At 36.6% G+C, this 26,573-nt stretch overlaps 1 protein-coding gene across 1 annotated transcript in view; it reads right to left on the reverse strand.

The window, feature by feature from the left end:
- The window catches only part of LOC150087223 (proto-oncogene vav-like), a 433,316-nt gene that overhangs the window by 114,146 nt on the left and 292,597 nt on the right, over nucleotides 1–26,573 (reverse strand). Inside the window, exons 14-15 of the mRNA XM_090371895.1 lie at nucleotides 10,762–10,851; nucleotides 1,663–1,772 (exon numbers count right to left, since the gene is read on the reverse strand). Of these exons, the coding sequence (XP_090228021.1) occupies nucleotides 1,663–1,772; nucleotides 10,762–10,851 (200 nt within the window). The remainder of the gene's footprint in view (nucleotides 1–1,662; nucleotides 1,773–10,761; nucleotides 10,852–26,573) is intronic.

Here is a 26,573-nt window from a genome sequence, read left to right on the forward strand (position 1 = left end):
AACCAGATACTTACATAAAAAGGCCTTGACAATGCCCCCACATGCATACTACTCCGACTTTCTCCAGTCACTATCTGGCAGAATAGAGGCAGCGAGATTATACACTAGCCGATCCAGATTCCTCCTAGAAAGTTACCAATAGGTTGAGTTCTGTGGCTGGACTCATCAACTATCTAGTGGCTGGCCTGCAAACACTGTTTTAGAGCTGTACCTTCGAAATGTAAGGAATACTGGATCTTGCCACAATGCCCATCATAACCTCAAAGGACATCAATCATACTGCATTGTGGATGGAAGAGATGATCCTAATTATCCTATTGCACTTACCACTACTCTTTCCAAGGTAATGGAAAATTCATTAACTGCCAACTCCTAAACTATCTTGAAACCTGCCATCTGATCAATTATCACCAATGTGGATTCCGTCAGTGTCACTGGTGATAATTTTGGCTGACATTACTCATCTATGGATAAATTCATCGAAAAACTTTGGTGAAACTCAAGCAGTTGCTCTTGATATTTCTAAGGCTTTCAATTGTGTTTAAGAAGTTTCCATTTTATGGACTACTGACTATTTGTTGCAACTGGTTTTCTCTCTGATCGCTCTTTGCAAATCATGGTAGATGGCTGTCTTCTAAATTCTCCACTAATGCTGGTGTTTTCCAAACGGTTCAGTTCTTTTTTGCCCTCTCTTTTCCTCTTGTATCCACCTTTTTCCACTGATTGGAAATCCTAACCATAGTTTTTCTAATAATAGCGCATTGAATGTCACCTTCCTGTTTGAGAAATCTGCCCTGCCCAAACAGCTTCAACTTCCCAAATATCCAACCAATTCCTTATATGCTGATCTCCAGGTAATTCTCCAACAGGGCAAAAATAACTTAGTTAATTTCAAACCTAAAACTCAGTCATGTTTTACATCTCACAAACAGTAGTGTGTACAGCTCCCATGCTTATCTTCAGTGGCACTCAGATTTCTAGAAAAGATCACATATCTTTATTAAGAATTACCTTGAATCTAATCTCTCTTCACATAAGCACATCACAAATATTGCTTCCTCTGCATTTAAAAACCTAGGAATATTCCTTACCCTGGAATACTGTTCCCACATCTGGGGTGGTGCCCCCAAAACCTCTCTCTGGCTCTTCTAGACTCCATTCAAAAGAGAGCAGTCGGATTAATTAATTACCTATCTCTTACAAAGTCTCTTCACTACCTGTCTTTTTTACAGATACTTCCATAGATACTGCTCTTTTGAATTGGCTTCTATAATTTCTCCTCTCTCTTCTAAATCAGTCTGAACACATGCCGCAGCCAGTCAACATCCATTTACTGTCCAAATTCAAACTCTCAAAACCAACTTTTCTTCTTCTTCCTGGTTTATCCCTTCAACATCAGCTTTCTGGAACATCTACCCCTGATAACCCTAACATATCTTGAAATATATGTAACCCCTAACATATATATCTTGAAAATTAAAACATCCATAAATTCAAGTCTGATGTTAACAAGTATCTTTGTCTTTCTTCCCAAACTTTAACCCATGCACAGTACTAAGTACTACTACTACAGGTACTAATACCTTTTGTGTTTGGGCTTTTCATTAAAAAAATTTAATTAAGGTAATGCAACTTAAAAAACAGACTTGTAGAGTTACTTACAGTGCTTTTTCAATGGCTTCTGTCCATTTTTTTTTCATTTCTTCTGTTTTAGCATACATTGTATAAGCAGTCTTGTTTTCTCTGTGCACAAGGTACCAGTAGTGACTCCACTATATATACATAAAAAAAATATAAAGTAAAAAATGACATGAATTTAATTTTTTTTTTGTTTCACTCTTTCATATTTCAAAATCCAATTTTCACAAAATTGAACGCATCACAAAAAAAGTAAACATACAGAACCATAATAAACATATACTGCAAGGAAGCCTGAGGCTTGTGCTGCACTGGCCAAAAAAAAATTTCCAAGTTACCGTGTGTGTGTGTGTGTGTGTGTGTGTGTGTGTGTGTGTGTGTGTGTGTGTGTGTGGAATCCCCAAGAAAGAGAAGAATAATGATATTCAGCTCAGAGCCCTGGGTGTGCCAAGCCCATATTCACTAACTGGTTATTTTGGAGTTTTACGGCACAGTTACTCTAGTCGCAGCACACTAGTTCATGTAGTGTTTATCTAATATATCAGCCTGCACAAAATGTATACAAATGCGTTGTAAGTGTCACAGGCTAATATGCATGTTGATTAGACTGACAACAGTGACAACCTAGTTATGCAGTATAATTCCACAAGTCTAAAATCTCTCGTATTGTGGAGTTACACTTCATAACTGGGTTATCGCTATTGCAACAACACCAGGGTACCTGCCTACCCACCAATGAGAAGCCAATAAGTTTCGAAGCTGTGCTGTCTGGGTGGTGGTATCCACCAAGAATAAGTAACAATAGTCTTCTCCATAGGTAAAGCGTTACTTATTTCAGGATGTGCAATACCACGGTAACTCATTGTGAAGGAATTCACAATATGAGGTATAATTAAAACAATACATTAAAACTACACTGAGTGGACGGAAATCATGGAATACTTACCTAGTAATCGGTAGGCCCACCTTTAGTGCAGATAAGGGCAGTCACATGGCAAGGCATTGAGTCCACTAGTTCACGAAAGCATTCCATGGGTATTCCCATCCACGCTTGCTGCACTGCTGTCCATAATTCCATCACATTCCTGGGTGGAGGATCCAAAGCTCGAACAGACATTTCCACAGCATCCCAAAGATGCTCTGCAGGGTTTGTGGCCAGTGATGGGGAAGCCATTCCATAGTGGTAATCTACGGAATGCTCTTTAAACCATGTTCTAGTCACCACAGCTCTGTGTAGAAGCACATTGTCCTGTTGAAAGAGTCCACTGCCCTGTGGGTGCACGATGACCATGAAGGGATGCAGATGGTCAGCAAGGATGGTGTAACCTCGACAGTTCAGAGATGTGTCTAGACGTAACAGAGGTCCCAATGTGTGCCAGTTGAACACACTCCAGATCATTACCGACTGTCCACTTGCCTGAACAGTTCCTTGTTGACATGACGGGTGCATAGCTTAGAGCGGATTCCACCAGATATGCTCCCATCCAATCAAAATAACTGGAAACGGGACTCATCGGACCAGTAGACCTGTCTACAATCATCCAAGGTCCAGTGCCAATGTTCATTCACCCAGTTGAGGCATAGAGTCCTGTGTCATGGTGTTAGAAATAGGACTCTGGTGGGTCGACAGCTCCCAAAACCTATTGTGGCTAATGATGGTCTTGGCGGAGATGATTCTAGCATTTCCCTCGAAGTCAGTGGTGATTTGTGCCACTGTCACTCTCCAGTTGGCTGAAACGATGAGAGACAGAAGTCAACAGCCACGTTCATCCACCACCTTTCTCTGCCCACAACACTGTCCGCAATGATCATTCCAGAAATGGCGAATTTCCGATACACTCTTGATACTGTCGAATGGGGATAGTGCAATTCTATACCATTCTGCAATAGTGATAATTCAACCGAAGTTCAGCTGCTCCAATGTTTGAATTGGATTTAGAGCCATCTGTGTATATTGGTAAAATAGCAGTAGTGGCATGTGATGCAAGAAAGCAAGTGTATGAGCTTATGCAGCATCAGCCAAAAAAAAAAAAAAAAAAAAAAAAAACACACCACTGGCTCCAAATGCCTGTCCAGTTCCTCCTTAAATTTATTCAACCTATCAACCTCATTATAATTTTGTCCTAATGCCACACTGCTCCAATTTATAAAAGTCTTTCGTGTACATTCTCCATTCCATATTTTCCAATTTATAAAACGTTTTTCAGCATCAAAGGCTTCATAAACGTGTAAGTATATGATTATAAAATTATTCTTTACAACTATTAACTCCATAGGTATGTAGTTACTTACTTCTTCACCCATTGAACCACCACTGTGAATAGGAGAAATACTTCATATCTTAAATATGTTAGGCAATTCTCTGAATCTAAAAGTTTGACTACTACTCTTTTTCTGCTTCTCTTAATATAATTGGATACATTCCATCAGTCCCATGGGCTTTTCAGTTTTACTTGCAGCAATTTATCTTTCATTTATTATAAAAAGCACTTAACTCTCAATCAGTATTAGATAAATGTCTGCCAATCCCTTCCTTCTCTAAAATCTTCATGTGTGAATGTAGATGCAAAGCATTTCTTCAGTTTGTCAGCAATCTGTACAGGATCATCAATAGTTATGTCATACATATCCAATGGACCAATGGGATTCATCCCTTCTACTGCTTTTAAAAATTCTTTGATATTTTCTTTGCAGTCAAGTAAGAGACTTCTCATAATTATACCTAAACCCCCTTTCCCTGGATAACTTGGTTACAGAATAGTTTATACTTAGTGTAGGATTCTGAGTCTCCTAACAATTTATTATCACCCCAATCACTTTGATTCTTTTCCACTAAACTCATCAGTTCATGTCACATCCAACTCTTATAAAATGTATAAAAATCTTACAGAAGAATTTCATTAATACAAAGTTCGTGAGACCTAAATTTTCATGTTTTGTAATAACAAGGTTTGCAGTAATGAGGTGTCAACTACCAAGTGTCAACTTTAGTATTTTTTTGTGCATATATCTAACAGTAATAAGAAATAATAATAGCAAAATTAACATAATAAAATAAAATAGTAAAAATAGAATAAAATTTAAAAAATAAAAACAATAACAAGAATAATACATATTTTGTTCAAATTTTCTTCTATTTATAAGATAAATTAAGAGAAAAGAAACATACTTGAAATCAGTGAAAATAATTGGCAAAATTAGAGATTAACTCTTTAAATGATTAATTAACTTATTAAAGATTAAATCTTTAATGTAAATTAATCTAATTTAAAGAAAGAATCTATTTTCATTTGCACAGTTTTTGTGCAAACAGACATTATCGAATGCAACAGTTGTTTCTTTATCAACGTTACTGCAGACAAACACAATCTCTGTTATGTTCAACGCATTTTGGGCATCTTTTTTTTTTAGAAGGCAGTGTGTATACTTTTAAACGTTCACTTTCATCACTGGTAACAATACTTTAGTTTTTCTTGGTACTCAGCAGATCTTCTAGTGTTTGCACTGCTGTGATAGCAACTTCATCATCCACCTCAACAAAACTTCTCAAATTCACAAACAAAATTCATAATGTTCCTTCAAATTCCCCCATTCCTCAACATTGCAATCATATTCATTTTATGGACTGTTTTTTCAACAATTTTCTCTCCAAAGCCACTCCTTTCTGAAACATCTGATTATTACATTTGATACAATACAGTCAGGGTGGTGGAGAATGGAAGATGCAATACACTCAGGGTGGTAGAGAGAAAAAGGACCTGCGGGTAATTGTGCAGTCAGATATGAAGTTTTCTGAGCAGTGCAGACAGTCTGCAAGAGTAGCTCGTGTCTCTACAGAGAAGGGCAACAAGATTAGTGAATGGAACAAAAGGTTGCTCTTATGAAGAAAGCCTTAAATTTTGAAAATTACAGTGTCTGGAGACTAGACACCTGCAAGGTTTGGTTTGGTTTTTAATGGCGCATTGGCAGCTGTAGCCATAATGCACCAAATCAAAAATAAAACTAACACAAAAATATTGGTCAGCCTTAGAACAGGCTACCGTGTCGAAAAGGTAAAAAATATGAACTTAAATCTTTGTGTATAAATTAATCGAGTGTAAAAAATTAAAAATGTCAGACATGTTGTCTCTGTCACCTAAAATCTGACCGAGTGTAAAGGGTTCAGCCAGATTACTAAAGGTTCTAGAAAAAGATTGTCTAAAAACAGGACATTCAATGAAAACGTGAGAAACAGTTAAAATAACGTTACAAGTCTCACACATAGGTGGGCCATCCGCCCTCAGCAAAAAGGAGTGTGTTAGATGGCTATGACACACCTGCAAGGTGATCTGATTGAGGTGTATAAGGCTTTGATTGGTTTGAGCAAGTGTAATGCTGATGTTATTCTTCCTCTTAGCTAGAGTAACTGCCTGAGCAGACATAAATTCAAATTGAGGAAAGACAGTTGAAGAATAGATGTGCGGAAATTTGCCTTTAGCCAGTGGGTGGTTGATTTCTGAAACAAACTTCCATTTGTTGTAGAAGTCATCATCATCATCAGCCATTTTCAATCCACTGCAGGATGAAGGCCTCTCCACAAACTTTCCAGTTCCTTCTGTTTTGTGCAATGACCATCCATTTACTACCCACAAACTCATGAATTTCATCTGTCCATCTCCGTTGTTGTCTTCCAGGTTTTCTTCTAGCTCTTCTTGGGTACCATTCTATTTTCTTACTTCATCTGTCATCATGTCTTCGAGCTGTGTCCTGCCCAAGACCATTTAGTTCTTTAGTTTTGAAAAGAATGTCCTTTACTTGAGTTCGCTGCTTAATCCACGTGTTTCTCTTCTTATCTAACATTCTGATTCCAAATATAATTTTTTCCATTCTTCGCTGTGTAGTTCTCAGCTTCTCTTCCATTCTTTTGGTGTGTGCCCAAGTTTCACTTCCATAAGTCGTGGTGGGGAGTATACATTGGTTCATTATTTTACGTTTCAGACAAATTGGGATATTGCTCTTCAATATGTGACTATATTTCCTGAATGCTATCCATCCAAAATTTATTCTTCTCTTGCCTTCCAGCCATTTATCATTATTAACAGCTAATGACTTGTCCCAGACTCCACCTTTTCAATTACTGCTCCTTCAATCATTATATCGCTTTCTGTGGCCTACTTGTTCATCATTACTTTTCTTTTAGCCATATTCATCTTTAGTCCAAAATTCTTACTACTCTGCATAACTGATTAAGATTTTCCTCTAATTCTTTGGGATCATGGCTTATGACCACAATGTCATTTGCAAATTGTAAATGGTTTAGGTAATCTCCATTCACAATGACTCCTTTCTGCAACGAGTCTAATCTTCTGAAAGCTTCCCCAATATCTCCGAAGTTGTTTAATGAAAAACTTCGGAGATATTGTCTCCCCTTGTCAAACTCCTTTCTCAAATATTTTCTTCAAAATCATAATATATGGGGTATCCATGCCTTGCCTTTCCAGTGCCAGAAACATTTCCTTATGTTGTATGGAGTCAAATGCCTTTTCATAATCCACAAATGCCAGGAATAATGGTGTTTTATATTCATTTGCTTTCTCCATTAGCTGTGACATTACATAAAGGTGATCCATAGTTGAGAATCCTGTCCTAAAGCCAGCTTGCTCTTTTGGTTGATTCTCATCAAGTATTCTTTCTAATCTGTTAGTAATGACCCTTGTGAACAACTTGTAGATGTGGGATAACAAGCTAATTGGGCTATAATTTCCAATTTCTGATTTATCTCCTTTCTTATGCAGCAAAACTATGATTGCATTATTCCACTCCTTAGGTGTCACACCTTTTCTAATGTATTTTGTGAAGAGTTTTGCCAGTTTTTGTGTCGTCGCTTCCTCCCAATTTTAACAACTCTACAGTAACTTCATCTTCCTCCGGGGCTTTCTGATTCTTCATTTTCTTCAACGCATGTTCTATCTCATCAGAAAGGATATCAGGTAAGTTCTATGTGTTACTAATTTGCAATCCATCTTCCCCCAACTGCTGGCATCATTCCCTCGCTCATTGTATAACTCTTTATAGTAGTCTTCTGCTATTTTAATTAGGCCTTCTCTGCTATTTATAAGTACACCATCGCTATTCTTCGGTTTCAGTATCATTTGTCTTTCTGTATTACTGCTCAAAACTGCTGATTTAAATCCTTCGTTTTCCCTTAATGCTTGTTCTATTTTTCTTGTGTTAAATTTTCTTATGTCCTCTCTGAGTCTCTTTCTAATGGCTTTGCATAACTCAGTATACTCAATTTTCTCCTTGTCAGTGTTTTTCTTGCTCTTCATTTGTTGTCTTTGGTTCATCATGACAAGTGTTTCTTGACTAATTTTTTTTTCTTTCGATTTCTTTTTACCTATAGGTTTCTTGGGCTTTATCACTTTCAAAAAGTTGTAATATTCCTCGTCGATATCTTGGCCCTGAGCAATCTGCAGAAGCTCAAACTTGTTCTTAAGTTGCAGTACATACAGCTTTTTCTACTCTTCTGTTATCTCAAAGACCTTCATATTATTTACTTGAGTCAATTTTTTCCTTTCTTTTCTTACATCTATATCAAGTGTGCATCTTACCATTCTGTGATTACTTTCAACATTTACCTTGTTCAGGACGGTAACATCATTCACGATATATCTTCTGTTTGAGAGGATGAAATCGAGTTCATTAGTTGTTAATCCACTTGGGCTCTTCCATGTCCACTTTCTGTTCATCCTTTTCTTGAAAAAAAGTGTTCATTACTGACAATCCTCGAGATTCTGCAAATTCCACAAGTCTTTCACCAATTCCAAAATTTCCTATAGTTCCGTTTTCTACACTGTTTTGTCTCTTTCCAACCTTAGCATTGAAGTCCCCCATAATGATAGTGTAGTGGGTTTTCTGATCGTCTAGAAGACTCAATTTCTGTGTACAATTTTTCAATCTCTTCATCATCATGGCTTGATGTTGGTGCATAAATCATTATAACCTTTAGCTTGTACCTCTTAGAAATCCTGAGTAGTAGTCTTGACACCCTTGGTGATGTACTTTTGAATTCTAAAATGTTGTTTTTTATATCTTTATGGACCAGAAACCCAACTCCACCTTCACTCCTTTCACTGTTTCCATTGTTGTACAGCAGATTTCCACTTAATAAACATATAAGTGATTCATTTCTTCTTGTTTCAGCCAAACCGATGATATTCCAATTCACATTTTCTAATTCTTTTTCCAGCTCTAACATCCTGTCTTCACTGATGAGTGATCTTACGTTGTAACAGGCCAACTTCAGTTACCATGCATGGTAGCCTGGTCGTACCCAGAGATTCTTAGCACCCTCTGCTTACACTCTGATTCTCTCGCTGCCATAAGAAGGGTAGTGAAAGCTGCTGGGGACTGAGGGTCATTTGTTTCGTCTTACTGTCATGTGCTGGATGGTTTGGTCTTTTCCTCTTCACGCTGACCAGGTGTCTTGAAGAGAACCACTCTACACGTTTGTTGCCACCTAAGTGACATAAGTGTTTACCATCGAGAAGGTGTGCATGAGCGGATTTTAGTGAGGCAGACCAACAGGACTTCTAAATCTTCTGAAATAAAAAGATATTGGATCCATCAGTGTTTTAGACTCAGTGTCTGATAACACACAGAGTGCCTGTTGCCCTCTAGGTCCCATTGTAGAAGTGGACAGCTTAAATAAATTCAAGGCAGAACTAGACAAATATTTGGAGCGAATGGATGGGTGAAATGGGAAAAGGGTTTTTTTTTTTTTTTTCCCTGGCTGATGCTGTATAAGCTTGCTTTCTTGCATCATATGCCTCTACTAATGCTAATTAGTATTGATGCAATCCAGTCCCCAAGAAATAATTTTCTAGATAGCATCTAAGACCCACTTTCGCTGCAAACTATTCCCACCTTCCACGTTGCAGTTCAAATACCTTAGGTGAGCTCCTATATGCTCTCTTGAGGTTATAAACAATGCCTTGATCCAGTGGCTGCAAAAAAGTAGTGGCAATGGGCGGTTGGTTGTTTTAGGATTTTATGGCGCATTAGCATCTAAGGCTATAATGCAAGGTAAAAACGTCAGCTATATATTTGTCAACTGAAGTGTCTCAGCAAAATGTGCTGTGCAACTATCTAAAATCATCAGAATGTTCAAAGCCATTCTTCTGTCCACTTTCAATATCCAAGACTGAAAAATTCTGACCATAAGCCAAGCACTTCAAAGTGACCTCATAACTGCACACAAGTTGGTTAACTTTTTTAAAACATCTTGGCTTGAAAAATTTACCAACTGCAATTGAGCAGTTTTGTAATGCCACCTGCATTGCAGCATAACAGAATATTGATTCTTTATTTACTTAATTTTCCACTAGTACAAGATGATCATCAAACAGTAAGTGTTTTGTTTGGCAGCAAGTTATAAAATATACAAGTCTAATCAAGCTTAAAAATATCCTTTGCCTCACATTTTCAAGATTGGACCATACAGTACACAACCAGTCTATTGCTTTTTTTTTTTGTCAACTGATCCAAACTTTTTGCAATTACAAGAAACTAAGTTATTCCTGTTCTTAAATCCCCTCTAGTGGATTAGTAAATATAAAAATTAAAAAAATATAAAAAATAATAAATACACAAAGAAAACTAATTTCCTTCCTGAAACAGTAATGGGAAAAAAAAACACTTCTTTACTAAGAAAATCTTAGGATGTGTAAAAGATATATAAATTCAAAAGAAAACTATACGGATCTACATACAAAACACCAGAATATCACTTAGAATTGTTGTGATAATTAGAAAAACTTTTGGCACTTAGGACCACCACTCCCTGCTTCAAAATTTCCAAATTTACTTTATTATATAAGCAACTCAATGACATTAATAAATGAACATTAACTTATTAAAACAGAAACAATGTTTACTGTTTTTGTATAAATATTTAATAAAACTAAATAAAATAACAGTAATTTTAATGAAAAGTTTCAAATTTCTCTGAAATAAAATTTAAATTCCCAAATTATTACAAGTTATTAAATATAAAGTTAATCAACATGATTACTTCATAACAGAAACTTCAAAAAGGGATTTTAAAGTATAAATTTCAAACACTAATTGTTCAAATGGACTCACCTTATCTCTACTTCCAATCTTGGCATTACTGATATCTTCAACTTTATAATCATGTAGCACTAAAGCTTCTTTGTAACTATACTGTTCGCCCTTTAAAGGAAACATTTTACATATTCATCTAACTTGAAATTTCAAATTTTTAAATTACATCATCATAGGAATATGATAATTATTGGATTTATTATAATTTAATGTGTTTTAGAAGACATATGGTAATGTATGCTAATTATTAGTTTTAAGCATTCACAGGCAAGCAACAACCACACATACAAACAACTTAGTTTTGGTACATTCATACTGTTACTAAATTACAGTTGACATATGTATACATACACACAAATGAATACTACCACAGATTTAAATAGTGGCCATTAGATATTACAGCTAATTATTTACTATCAGTAAAGAAATTCATAGCAGTTACTTTAAGAGAAAATCACGATATCTAACTAAAATTGTAAAGCAAAAGCATATGTGGATGGTACATGCTATTCAAACCAATCACTAATTAGTTAATCAGAGTATCAGAATAATATTTAATCAATTTTTCTGGAGCTCAAGCACCTTTTCCAATCTGTAAAAAAAGATATTTTTAAAACTGTCTAGTAAAATATGTTGGTTTAAAATTAAAACAACAAATAAAGTAAATCAATTCACATACAATTCAGGAACAAAATTCAGAATTAAAAGGCCCATGAAGACTTTTATTCAATAAGCCACAAATCAACATTTAATGTTTTCTATCAGCGTAATCTTGATTGTATGAACCAGGTTTCTGGTCTAATTGAAGTGAATTGAATTGAATTAAAATGATTAAATGAAAAATTGGCTTACATTTATAATTGAATGAAATACAGAACATTTATATTTGGAGAAAGGGTGTTAATCTTTAGCCAGTGAGTGAGGCTGTTAGCGCCTTTAGGAAATGATTATTTGCTACTGACATAAGAAAATCATACCTTCAAGATCCCTACTTGCCAAGTTGAAGGCAAACAAAACTCGAAATTTAATAAGGTGGTTGCAGTGTAACGTCACAGACAAAAGCTTGCTGATTAAAGACTCAACAATAACAAAAAAAAACTACCACAACTGCAATTTTAAAAGAATTAAATGGTCAATTGTTCAACTGTTGTGCTTGCATGAGAGAGAGAGAGAGCACATAAATTTAATAACAGCTTCACAAATAGAAAAATTATTATAATTTAGAAAAAGTAGGAAAAATCAAGTACTGCCCCCACCCACGAGTTTCAGGAATGTACATCAGTTTAAAAACAGCATTTAAACCATTTTAAACCCTTTTGATAATAATGAATTCAAGGAGAATAAAACCTTTGACTTAAATATTTTGTAATTTGATTAATAAATAAAATTATTGTAAATTTTTACTCTCCTTTATTAAACTTCTTTTCTCTATACATTAAAGTGCTTAATTCCAAAAATGTTTTTAATATGGCTTTTCTTTCTTTTCAAGTGCCATAATGCAGTCCTTGATGATGGTGCAATATATACTTTATGCATCCTTCAAAACTCTAAACACTTTCGTCTTACAAACCTTTGTTGATGATGACTACAGCCACACTATTATTCAAACTTTCCCTCTGCAAATTGAGATCTTTCTTGATAAACTGGAAAGAGCTCTCATCTTCCTTAAAATTCTCTCTCTCTCTCTCTCTCTCTCTCTCTCTCTCTCACATACATACAGAGAGAGAGAGAGAGAGAGAGAGAGAGATGAGTAATCTGTGTGACTTCAAAAAGCAATGGAGTCTCTGATGTTCAGATAACTATCATTAGTGAAGCTGATTTTTGCACCAGTTGATGAGTCATCTAAAACCTAGAATATGAGCAAATTGCAAACCTATGTTAAGAAGTGCATCTTTGTAAGGATCAAAACTGTGATCTAAGATAAATGTGACAGAATGACAGATAATGCTACAGATGCTGCTGGTGAGCTGAATAGGTACTTAACATCAACCCTTACAATAAAAAATATATACAGTAATGGGAGGGGAAGGGATTGCTAGGGAAGCTACTGTAGCTGAAAGGGGGGGGGGGTAAGGCTCCAGATGTAATGATATATACCTAGTTAATCTGAAGATGGTGACAAATAATTGCATTAAACTATTAGTTTAATTATGCAATGATAACTTCCCTGGTCTGGAGAAGCACAAACATCTCCCTAATTTACAAGGGTAAAAACTAATGAGGAAATAAGTAACTAAATACCTATAAATATGACTTCTGTGACATTAAATTATGCACTTTATGATCAAGGATGAAATACATTATTATTACATTATAATTCTAAAGGGACTGATAGCACGAGTCTATAAAAGGAAATCATGTTTATCTAGCTCAGCCAATTAATAAGATGCTGTTACCAGTTGGATGCAAAAAATAACTCAGATTTAGCAAAGCAATTGACAGTATCCTTCTTGAACAAATATTGTTCAAACTGCATCAAGTTGGGATTATGGAAAAGAGCCTAGGAAATATTAATCTAAGGACAACTAATAAATTGGGGAGGGGGTGCTAAATGAGTTGATAACAAGGACACATTCAGATATGCAATTCACACTGCAGTACAAAGAGGCAGCCAGGAAGCCACATGGCGTCTTATCTTAAACAATGATTTAGAGAACTTTGTTTGCATGTAAACAAAAGGAAGTTAGTTCCATTATGTAAGTAAATTGTGAGGCCACATTAAGAATATTGCATTTGGGTCTGAAAAAAGAAACTTTCTGCTGTCCTGAAAAGGGTGACTAAACTAGTAAGGAATTAATAAATAAAAAAGATATCCCTATGAGGATCAAAACTCCAAAGGTGTGGTTTGCAGAGAATGGAAACCAGGGGAACTACACACCTGGGGGAAGGCAGAATTTGATTGAGGTACAGAAGGTTCAAATTGAATGAATAAGATAAACATGGGTGCCATATTCTCATTGGTAGAAGTGAGACCACACTCAGAATAGTATTAATAGACTAGATCCTGGGAAGTTTAAATTTAGTAAAGAAACAGTTAACCACAGGAATAAATTACCAGCCAGGGCCACTGGCTGAGAACAATGGAGAAGTTAAGGAATTGGATCAGTATTTAATAGCACTGAGTATGTATTAAAGGGCTTTTTTCCCCCCATATGCAGCAAAAGTTTCTCTTCATTGAAAATTATTTGACTCATTTTAATAATACTAAACATGACACATATTGAAGAAAACATACAGTTGGGATTTGTTGTGGTGTTGTATGCAGCATGACAGCAGTTGTATCGGCTGCCAAGCTGCAGTGTGTTAAACTGTCAGATCCAGTCTGCACCCTGTATTTTAGATAACTTTTATTTTCTGATTAGGACAGGTTTACATCTAAACACATTCAGAAAGGACTTATTCTTTTCTATTTTAAACTTAATTTTAGGATGTTTTTAGTTGAAAAACTGATAAATATCAGCAACTCCTCTTCTCACATTGCCAGACCATGAAGTAGTGAAGACCATAACAGACAGTCACAATCAAAATAATTATATTTTGATTACATAAAAATTAGTTGAGTGGTACCAACACTTACGTTTTGAGAACAGCAAATCAAATCCGTCCACTGTCGTTTTCTTCTCCCCTTTCGGTTTTCTTGTTGTCAATTTCATAACAGATTAATTTGTATATAATAAATTTAATTATTAATCATTCAATTATGCTTATCACTACCATGAAGGCAACAACCCAAATCTTTATCACAACATGGATTTACACTGATGAGGCAAAACACTATAACCAGCGAGTCATTGTGCAACTCGAAGCAACTGCAGGTGAACTACAGTGCTTGTGCGGGTCGGGACACAGTATAAAAACACCTGATACTGAGTTCCGTTAATCAATGTTACTCTCGTTCTTCAGATGGGAAAGACAGCAGACTTAAGCAAATTTGACAAAGGCGAAACCGTAATGGCCAGACGACTGGATCAGAGCATTTCTGGAATGGCACGGCTGGTGGTATGCTCGCAGTCAGCCATGGTTAGTACCTACTAAAAGTGGTGTGAGGAGGGAAAACCCACAAACCACCGGTGAGGTGTTGGACAACCACGGCTCATTGATGCTTGAAGTGAGCTGAGGCTCTCCCAGATGGTACATGGCAACAGAAGGGCAACAGTTGTACAACTTGCCAGTAATTGGAATGCTGGTGATGGGAGTAATTAATTCGTCACAACTCACAGTACAGCAGTGTTTGATGTACTGTACTGTCACAACTCACAGTACATCAAACCCTGCTGAAAATGGGGCTGCGTAGCCACAGACCACTCCAAGTGCCCATGCTAACCATGGTTCACTGGTGACAGTGCCTACAATGGGCACGCGAGCAATGAAACTGGACCAGTGATTGGAAGAAGGTCGTCTGGTCCGATGAATCATGTGGACGGCCGGGTACATGTGCATTGTTTACCTGGGGAAGTGATGGTGCCTAGATGCACCGTGGGATGAAAACAAGCCGGTGGTGTCATGCTTCGGACGATGTTCTGCTGGGATACCCTGGGTCCAGTCATCCATGTTTTGGGCACTCTGACGTCTACCACCTACCTAAACATCAAGAGGACCCGACATGCTCCTGTGGAGGAAATGAGGACTGGGATCACCTCATGCACGAGTGCCCCCTCTACGATGACCTCCGCTGCCAGCTTATACAAAGCTGGCTTACATACCAAAAGGCAAAGAAAACCACCTATTGGATACTAAGGAAGAGTATCAAGCTCTCACCAACTACGCACAGCAACTTTTCTTGAGGAGAAGACAACTAATTGTAGCAACGTGATAACCCTCTACTAAATGAACCCAGGGACCCTGATGGTACTGGAACAAGGCAGAACTTGACCAGAATTACAATACATTCTCCAAATATGTCACCCACCAAAGATAACTACCAAGTGAAGAACCTTTGAATACAGACAACCCACAAATTAAGACAATCTAAGAAAGACAAAAAGGTTCGTATACTACTGGACTTGACTCTCGCGATGTGACCAATAAGACAATCTCCTAGATGAAGACTGACAACACCACCGGCGTGCCATTAGATGTCAACTGCTTTTCTTGGCCAACTAGCATTCTGAGCTGGGTACCCTAACTTGGTTCACTTTAACCCCCCCTCCCCTGGTAGGGAGAGGATGGGTTTGTCTCCTCCCCCCTCCCTGCCACCTCCTTTTTCTCCTGGTGGGGGCCAGTCCCCACTGACCTTTCTGGGGTTGCCTTCCCTATCATCTCCATATTTCTATCTGTCTCCCCCTTCTTCAGTCTTCACCCCTACTCTAACTGAATATGCATTTTATTTATTTATTTATTTTTTTTTTAAAGCCCTTGCCACTGAAATCTTAGGAAATTAGGTGACAGGGCCTGCCAGAGTACTTACTTCAAATGCGATCCCTCTATGCCTGACCTGCCTCCTCGGGGCTAAGTGTGGACAATGGGGGGGGGGTCCCGCTAGAGGCCCAACGGCTAAAAGGTCAGAGGAACAAAACAACATAAACATGTACCTTACACTTTTTAAAATCTCTGGCCTTCACAGTGTTCTGTGTTTCACAAACAGAGTACACAACACGGAGATGGGGGGAACCCCTGGGGCCGTTAGACAATGAACACTTTACTCTTTACCTAAACATCATTGCTGACCAGGTACACCCTTTTGTGGCAACGGTCTTCCCCTCTGGTGGTGCCCATCTTTCAGCAGGATAATGCGCCATGCCACACCGCACGGATTGTTCGAGACTGGTTCGCAGAACATAAGACTTCCAGGTACTGCCCTGGCTTCCAAATTCCTCAGACATCAATCCCATCAAGCATCTGTGGCTTGTGTTGGAACAGCAACTCCGATCTGCGGCGTCTCAACCATGGACCTTACAGGATTTAAAGAATCTGCTGGTTACATGTTGGTACCAGATACCACAAGACATTTAGAAATCTTTTAGGGTCCATGCCTCGCCAGGTACGAGCTATTTTGGCTGCACGTGGAGGATCAACATCATATTAGGTAGGTGGTCATAATGTTTTGGCTCATCGGCGTATACAGATATATACACCAATGAGCCAAATTCTTAGATTCAGCAAATTTTAACCTCTTCATGAACAATTCTGCTAAAACTAGCGAGAAAAGGATTATCTGTATTTACAAGAGTTATTTTTTATGTATACAGGTGACCCCTGCTTAACGCTGATAATTCGTTTCCAAAAAACAGAGCGCTAAGTAAGTGCTGTATTCCAGTAATGCAACATATGCATTTGTTAGTTGCGGCCTATGCCATAGAATATTTCATAATCAATAATAAACGGTAGCGAAAATACGCACAAACGTCAGTCAAAATATTTAATATTAAAAATTTGTAGTTATAAAATATTCTCCATTACATACGTATATAATTATGTGGTAAGTAACTATATTATGTATCAACTAAAAATCGTGAATTTATTAATCCAATGGCCCTGGGCTGTCGAGTTTTCGTAACTTTGGTCGATGTTGGGTTGTACTTTGGGCATCTTCCTAGTAAACTAAAAGGAGTTTTACTTTAAAATCCCTGCAGCATTACCACCCAACAATAAAGTCAACCGATCCTTCACTGCTTTTGAAGCCTGACATGGGGTTTTTTTTTCACCTTTCGATATGAAACTTCTTTTAGGCATTTATTTCCAAAAAATGTCCTGTTTCATCTATGTTAAAAACTTGTTGAGAAGTTTAACACCACTCTTCAATAATTTTTAGAAGTTACTTTTTGAGAGTTGACTCCTTCTTGATCTGCACTTGTAGCTTCTCCCTGGATTTTAAATCTATCTTACCAGCCCTTACTAGCTTTAAATGGTTCCACATTTTTTTTAAAGGTGAGCTTTCTTCAGATTATCATATAGGCTAATCGCTTTTTCTTTAATAATATTTACCTTAACGGAATTGTGCATTGGATATTATCTTCAATAAAATTATTTAGAAGTCTCTCCATTTCAATTATAATAGCCAGCCCAGTTGCTTGCAATGGAACAAGTCACCATAGTGCAATTAAATTAGCGTGGGAGAAAATTTCACTGACCGTGGGAAAATTTCGCAAGTCAGCGTGGGAAACTTTTCTATTCATTTTCAAGCTATGGACTAACATCAGATGAAACGTTTTTGTTAAACATGCCAAAAATTCAATCTGTATGCGAGTAAAAGAGCGTTAGAGTGACTTATCGATTATAATATAAAAACAGCATTATAGTGAATCAGCATAGAGCGAACAGTGTTAAAACGAGGACCTGCTGTATTTTCCTTTTAACTTAAAATATCCTTTTCCATTACCATTAATTTCATTGATATACCCTACGTAATGTGATTTACTAATTGACAATACCAGATATTCATATAACAATACCTAAAGATAGATTATGGAATTAGAGCTATAGGCTGTATGCAAGATAAAAAAAAACTCTAACCTCAATAGCAGTTAGAGTTACTTCACAGTAGGGGGGGGGGGGAATATCATTAGGTCTGGCCTTAAATTTTTTTGAGGATGAAATAAAATATTGAAGTTTAACTGTATCTACAGCAACCTAGGAAATGAACAACTGGCCTGCTAAAAGAAAAATTAAATGGGTAAAAAAAATGTTTTGCGTTATGCCATCATCTAAAAAATGAATTAAAAATGCCGTTTCTTTAAATCTTGAATTAAAGATGCCTCTAAGAAGAAAAGAATCTTCAAGTGGATAAATGGTTGCCATGCAGGCGAGTTTGACAGATGTTTTATCCATGCTGATGACAAAGGCACCAATACTAAAGAAATTATATAGTATGAAACAGTGCTCAATATGTTCTACATTGATACAGGCTGGCCTCGATTAACGTGATTAATTCGTCCCGCGAGTGCATCGCGCAAAATGGAAACGCATTAATCGAATATAATAATCAATAAGAAAAATTATAATTGGTCCTTGACCTTCTTGGAATGTCTATAAAGAATTTTAAAAATACCTTTTAAATAACTTTTTAACTGTATACAATGTAAAATATAATGAAACTAATTATGGAATTAAATGTTTATTGCATAAAATAGGGTTTCTCAAACTGCACCACAGAATATTTTAAATTTTGAAGGGAAACACAGCGATACTTGACAGCTGTCAGACACCGCGCGAACCATTAGCTCGAGGTAGTTCACAGTTTCACATTTCTTATCAAGTTGTTTGGGCCTAAACGGAACTGTTAGGTATTTCTTTTGGTCTAAGTGTGCCATGAACCGAGAAAGTTTGGGAACCTCTGACATAAAATACACAATGAAGAAATGACTGTTGCGGAAATATTTGAACAGTGTTGACTTTCTCTTTTCATCAATCAATTTCTGATAGCAGACAACAATCTTCTCTGGGCCCTGGCAAAATAAATATCGCAGAGAACTTCAAACCTTTTGTTTCAGGTTATCTGCGATACGAAAGATTTCATCTAGTTCTTTTACTGTTATCTCTTTCGCGGTAACATTTTCATCTGGCACATTTAAAAATTTTAATTTTTAAATGCAAGTCTGCATTGACTTTATTAGCGGGAGACAACTTCTTCGATGGTTGATGGAACACGCCAAGGCGGGCAGCAGGCAAACACGTTTGTTTATTGCCTGTCCGACGCGCGGTAAGCTTAACGCGCAATTCAAATCTTTTTCAACTACTACATAAAAAAAAAAGATTGCGTTAATTGGAAATTTGCATCGTGTAAAGCGAAAAGTGGTATAATTATTTTCAAATAGCGGTAACTGAAACACACGTTAATCAAACTTGTGTTATGCGAGGCCTAGCTGTATTTGTAAAAGAATAAGAGAAGTTTACCTCAATATGATACGTAGAACACTTCCATATGATACTTTCCAGAAATTAAAACAAAAACAATTAAAAAATCAAATTTTACATTACAGTAAGAAATACTTAATAATTAAAAATCAAATGAACACAATTAAAAATCAATTTAACGCAATTAAAAATTAAGTAAAAAATTAATTTTAAAAAAAAAATGCATTAAATTGCATTTAATTGTTTTCGTTTTAATTTCTGGAGAGTATCATACAGAAATGTTCTATGTATCATATTGAGGTAAACTTCTCTTATTCTTTTACAAATAAAGTAATTATACACAAATGAATAAAATTAATTTTAGCATTCGGAAAAACAGTCGTGTATAATATGATAAAAATTGGAATCTGAATGTAAGAAATTGACTCATAAAAAGTATAAATATAAAGGAATGGTTCTTTTATTATATTATTCCCTTATTATATGTTGTTCTTAAATATTTTGTCCTCCACAGGAATATGATATATCTCTAGAGGACAAACTATTTAAGGACAATTAAATTTGTGCAATTAAAGAAGAAATTTTAATATTATTATTATTATTTTTTTTTATTATTAAACTTAGGTGTACAGTCAGCTAACTTTCAGCAAATTCTAGAAAGGTGAAGAAATATTCACAACCAGGGATAATGGTCACTGATAAAAAGCTTACTGTTGTGAAGTGCCAGAAATCCGAAAGGTTTTCCTCCCAAGTCCACTCTTATTTATAAAGGTATGCAATTAAAAAGCACAACTTGCAAATGTCACAGACAAATGAAACAGCAAAACTTTGAAACGTTGTGTATATATATATATATATATATACACATATATTTAAAAAAAAAAAAGCTAAATTTCTCCGATTTATTTCACAAAGCACAATCATGGTTAGCCTATGTTTTACTTTTGGCACATTTAGTGGTTATTACTTGCTAATCACTTTCAAAGTTTCCTTGCAACCTGATACAACAAATCCAGTAATGATACTGATGAAAGCATTCGTGGAATTCAGGGTTTAAGCTATGCAAGTTCTTGGATCGTGATAAGGTCATCAAATCCCTTGTAGTGTGATATTTACTTTAAGGCAGAAAATAAATTAATAGTGAATCAATCACAAAAACCATGCTGTAACTTTATATAATATGCAATATGATGTAAAGTTACAGCATGAATCAGGGAGTTGCAGAAAGCACATGTATTTCTGATGGTTTGTGGTCAGGAGAGTTATATTCTAGAGGATTATGTTGAGTTTGGTGGATATTAATTTTTTTTTTTGCTTAATTTCTTTCATATCTTTTAAATTTAAATTTCTGCAATCTTGTAAATTTAATCTGTAAAGCTACTTCTAATACTACATTCTTTTCAGTATCTTTTAAGTTTAAATTCTTAAGTTCAGCAGTATATAAAGTTTTGGTATCTCTGCTTAATTACATAATTATAATCCCAGTTATACGAAACAACTGGGAACAAGGATATTTCAGATAGTCAATTCTAAATAAACAATCTACATATAAAAGTGATGCAGGAAAAAATTAAACAGAGAAATTTAAGTAATTGGCATTTATTATTTATTGCAGTAAATTTGTAGTAAATCTTACAGATTTACTACAACATGAGCTAAGAGAAAACCAGGAAGACAACAGTGGAGATGGATTTCAAGAGTTCATGGGCAGTAAATGGATGGCCATTGCACAAAACAGAAGGAAATGGAAAGTTGCTGGAGAGGCCTTCATTCTGCAGTGGATTGAAAATGGGTGATGATGGTGGTAGACTAGAACCAGGGTGTGTTTTCTGGGAGTGATGATGTTACCAACAGATTGTCAGATTTTAAGAGGAGTAAAGAGAGCATTATTATTCATGTGGAGGCTAGTGATATTAAACAAAAATGAACTGATGATAAGTTGGATAACATAGCACCATGCTGAAAAAATTCCATGAGTTATGTCAGAATGTATACATGTGTGCAATTCTGCCCAAGCATGATAGGGGGATTTGTATGCTGAAAGGCATTGTGGATTACCTCAAGAATTAAGGGATTCTGCACAGCTTTTGAGGAAAATTTTTTTTTCAGTATGCCCATACTTGTGAATGAAAAGGATATATTTTATAGAGATGGGATTTATTTTTGAACAAAGATAGCAAAATGGTTTTTGCCAGTCTCACCAAGAATACCTTAAGGGTTCGGGGGAAACTGCAAGTTGGGGGGAAGGGAGGCAGACACACATTTATCCGATATATGAATCAAAGTAATGCTTATACGTATCTCAAGAATTCTTGTCTGCTGCTGCAACAATCAATATTGGCAAGAGATCTCAAGGATAACAATGTTTAAAATGAACATTGTTGCAGCAACAGACAAATTCTTGTCTGCTGCTGCAACAATCAATATTGGCAAGTGATCCTAAGGATAACAATGTTTCAAATGAACATTGTTGCAGCAACAGAAATTCTCTGCTGCTGCAACAATCAATATTGGCAAGAGATCCCAAGGATGACAATGTTTCAAATGAACAGGAAGCTCATTCTAGGAAACAAGCTGAAATAACTACAAGTATGTCAGAATAGCAAACTATATAAGAGCACTTAATTTTAACTGCGTATACAATAATTTTGGGAGTGTCAATTTGGATTTGAATTTGGACTCTGGTTAGGACAACAAATGCTGACATAACAGGGCTAATGAAAATGTGGTGCCACCCAGAAATACGGGATGATCGCATGTACAATGTATTTAGGAAGGATAGGGAAGATAGAAGAGTCATGCTTCTTATCAAAAACAGGCTGTGCAAAAAAGTTTTTGAGAATTCAGAAGTTACACATGCAAACAGAGAATCTGTGTGGTGCAAGTAAGTTAAGTAAAGGTAAAATGAGAGTGGAATAATCTACAAACTAGAAGGTTGCAGAGATTATGAAGTGTTCTACAGGCAAATGAAATGGGCGAGAATGTGTCAATGTCGTATTATTGATGATTTCAATTTGTCCCTAATTGATTGAAGCAAGTGGGAGGAAACTCACCATGGGGGAAAAAAATCTGTATCAACAAATTGAAGAATAGACATATTCAAAGTCTTTCCTCTAATAAAACATTAGAAGAAAGACTGAATATGTAGGGTAGAGAGCTTGGTAACTAGACACCTCAGAGGAAACATAACTGAGGTGCACAAGACTGAGAGAAGAAAGTAAAATGAACAAGATTGAAATTATCACTATTACAAATGATTCCAGAACTGGGGTCATAAATTCAATTTACAAGGGAAGAGATTCAGAATGGATTGCAGGGGGAGTTGTTGATTACTAAAATAAGTTGCCTCTCTAGATAGGTGAGGCTGATAACTTGGGGAGATTCAAAGGTCTATATGAGGAGGGAGTCAAATAGGTTAGGTTTGCTTCATTTCATTTTATTTTTTTTTTTAATTCTTTGACTAGTTTGACAAAAGCCACGGGATTCTTTGCACCATATGGCTAAACAAATACTGATTCAAATTTAAATGATTTTATAATAATGGAAAGGAAACTGCTGCACCTAAAAGTGAACAAAGCATGTGCAGCTCAATAAATTATCAAATACATTAAGGAATGCTACAAGACCGGTAACTCTTTAAAACTTTAGTTACAATAATGACAATGTCCTTAGATTCAGAAAAAGTTCCTAAAGATTGCAGACAATGTAACTCCTATTTGCAAGGATGATTCAAAGGGCAATGATTCAAATGGTGACTTCTACCAGTAAAAAATGCAAGATCATCTTGATAGAACTGGAGCTTCCAGTCCTTGATATGTAAGGCAATCACACATTTGATTTATTAAAGGAAGATTATGGCTGACCAACGTGATTACTGTGAAATCAACACAAATGAACTAGATACAAAGAACAATTTTAACATCTCACACACACACTTCAATAAGGAATTTGATACTGTGCAATATGCATAACTGCTGTATAAATTGGAGCATTATTATTATGGGCAATTTACTGCTGTGGATAAATGGATGATTAAGTAGTAGGAGAAGAAGAGTGGTTATAAATGACTACTGCTCTTCCTGGACTGATGTAATGAGTATACAATTACATCAGTCCAGGTGGACACAGTAGTTAAGGACAGTTATCAGGTACACTAATACAAGATCAAAATAAACTAAGAAGATGGGCTGAAATAAGCTAACTGAGATTTAACACTGATAAAGGCAAGGTACTGCCATTTAGGTAGCAGTAATCCAAAAACAACATGCAATTTGGGTAGCATTAAACACAGTGTAGCTAATAAGCAAAAAGGACCTAGAGGAATGGGGTAATTGGAAGTCAAAAAATTCTCTGAGCACTGCAAACAGGCTGCTAAAACAGTTCATGGTGATTTCGTCAATGATATGCAGGAAATTTGACAACTTGAACAACGAAATGATTACCTAATTATATAAGGCAATGGTTAAGTAATATTTGGAATTCTGTACAGATTTCTTATCCTCATAAAAGGTGTAGAGAAGAGCAATACATTTACCAGGCATGGATTGAAGGCAGAGAAGACAAAAGATACTCATTGTTTTGTGAGTTTGGAGTTGGAGAGTGAATAGATGCTAACTGGTTGTGGCTACTTTGGAAAAGAGTGGGGAAATTACAGATGCCAATTCAGAAAAATGGTATAGAAGAAGCATATTTTCTTCCCTGATCTTGTTCAAAACAGTTTCGACTGATTAATAATTGTTGCAGGCTTCATGTGAAGACAAAAAATGAAGCAGGAAATCTGAATCCAGGAAAATTGTGATATGCTGCTTATAAGGTAGAATATGAAATAAAGGATTTCATCCCTATAAGAAAATTTTCACTGATACACCTGAGAAAATACTGGGATAAGCAATTTAAAAGAAACAGTAATAAAACCAAGGAATCATGCAGATCATCCCATTTCACATTCCTGTAATTAGCATAGGCATATGATGCAAGAAAGCAAGCTTATGCAGCATCAGCCCAAAAAAAAAAAAAAAAAAAAAAAACTTCCACTTCACCCCTCCATTCGTTCGAAATACCTGTCCAGCTGAGCCTTAAATTTATTTAGGCTATCAACTTCCACAACAAGGGATGGAAGTCTGTTCTACCAACCAACTACCCGCTGGCTAAAGGCAAATTTCCACATATCTATCCTACATCTGTCTTTCTTCAATTTGAAGTTATGCCCTCTCAGGTGATTATTCTGAGCAAGAGGCAGAATCCCATCAGCATTGAGCGTGTTCAAACCATTCAAGGCTTTATACACCTCTATCAGATCGCCTCACTGGTGCCTAGTCTCCACACACTAATTTGCAAAACTTAAGCCTTTCTTCGTAAGAGCAACTCTTTGTTCCATTCACTAATCTTGTTGCCCTTTGTACTCGTTCCAGCAGCTCTACATCCCTCTTGAAATTTTGAAAGGCCTCCAAACCTGCATACAGTACTCAAGGTGTGGCCTGACCATTGCCTTATACAAAGGAATAATCACCTCCTTATCCCTGCTAGAAAAATTCCTGTATATCATTGATAAGACACCATGAGCTACTCTTGCAGCCCGTCTGCACTGCTCAGAGAACTTCATATCTGCCTGCACAATTACCCCCAGGTCCTTTTCATTCTCTACCATTGTCAGTGTAGTACCACAGAGTTGATACGTTGCTCTGGGGGTTGCTGTTTCCCATATGTAGTACTTTACATTTGTCAATGTTAAACTTCATTTGCCACCTCTCAGCCCATCTGCTCAAACTTTCTAGATCCCGTTCCAGCAGCATAGCGTAAGTAGTGTCCTTAACAACCCTGCCAACCTTTGTATCATCTGCAAACTTGGACATTAAGCTTGATATACCATCATCAATATTATTTATAAATGCAGAAAACAAAAAGGGAACCAACACTGAACCCTGAGGGACTCCACTGATAACATTAGTCCACGATGAGCAGTGTCCATTGATTACCACTCTGTCTTCTCCCCCTCAACCACCCCTTCATCCATAGAAGCAATTTGCCTCCAATGCCACACTGTTCCAATTTGTGCAGCAGTCTTTCATGTGCAACAGTATCAAAAGCTTGTTGTTTGTTTGTTTATTTGGTTTTTAGGAGCATTAGCAACTAAGGCCATATTGCTCCGGGATATGCGGTGGTCATACCCTGACTTTTCCGCATCCTCCGTATTTGGTGGTGACGGGCGCGAACCCCGGTCTAATCAAGAAGCGTGTGCTACGCACTGCTGCTCCTTCCCACCTGGCTACGGAGGCGCTATCAAAAGCCTTTCTAAGATCCAAGTACATAATGTCAAAGTTATTCCCTGCATCCAGTTGTCACTGGATGCAGGGAATAACTAATGCCAAACAATGTCAATGTTAAAAAAAAGCCATGAATTAGGGTTGAATTTGAAAGTGTCTGCAATTCTGCCCAGACACGACAGGAGGGAGTATATGATGAGAGCCTTGTCGATCAATTCGGCGCTGGGAAGATTGTGCAAGGCTCAAGGGGTAGAATTTTTTTCAGCCTGGTCTGTACCTGTTAACAGGAGAGACTGCTTCTACAGGGATGGGATACACTTAAATAGAAAGGGTGCAAGAATATTTGCTGATGCTATAGAGGCAGTGTTGGGTGGGTCGGAAAACTGCTACCTTGGGGGGATACAAGAACTAATAGATTAACAGTAGCCACTGGGAGAGGTGAAAGTCATTCTTGCACTGCTTCTATTGGAACGAGCAGCAGCCTGGAAAACAAGATGCAGGATATTTCAGAGACTGCTGGGAGTCACTGCAGTACAAGTAAACAGATGGGTTGTGTTAGGGTAGCTAAGAATAGGAACAGGTGCATGTATACCAATGATAGGAGTTTGGTAAATAAATTTGATGAATTTGAGGTATTGCTCAAAACAACAAGGGCAGATATTGTTGGAATATCAGAAACATGGTTTCACACAGATATAAGGAATGCAGAACATGAATGTGGGGAGTACAATGTGTACAGAAAGGATAGACAGGATAGGAAGGGAGGAGGGGTTA

The sequence above is a fragment of the Mastigoproctus giganteus genome, chromosome 4 (genome assembly GCF_048544385.1).
Source record: "Mastigoproctus giganteus isolate SK-2022 chromosome 4, ASM4854438v1, whole genome shotgun sequence".
Lineage (NCBI taxonomy): Eukaryota > Metazoa > Arthropoda > Arachnida > Uropygi > Thelyphonidae > Mastigoproctus > Mastigoproctus giganteus.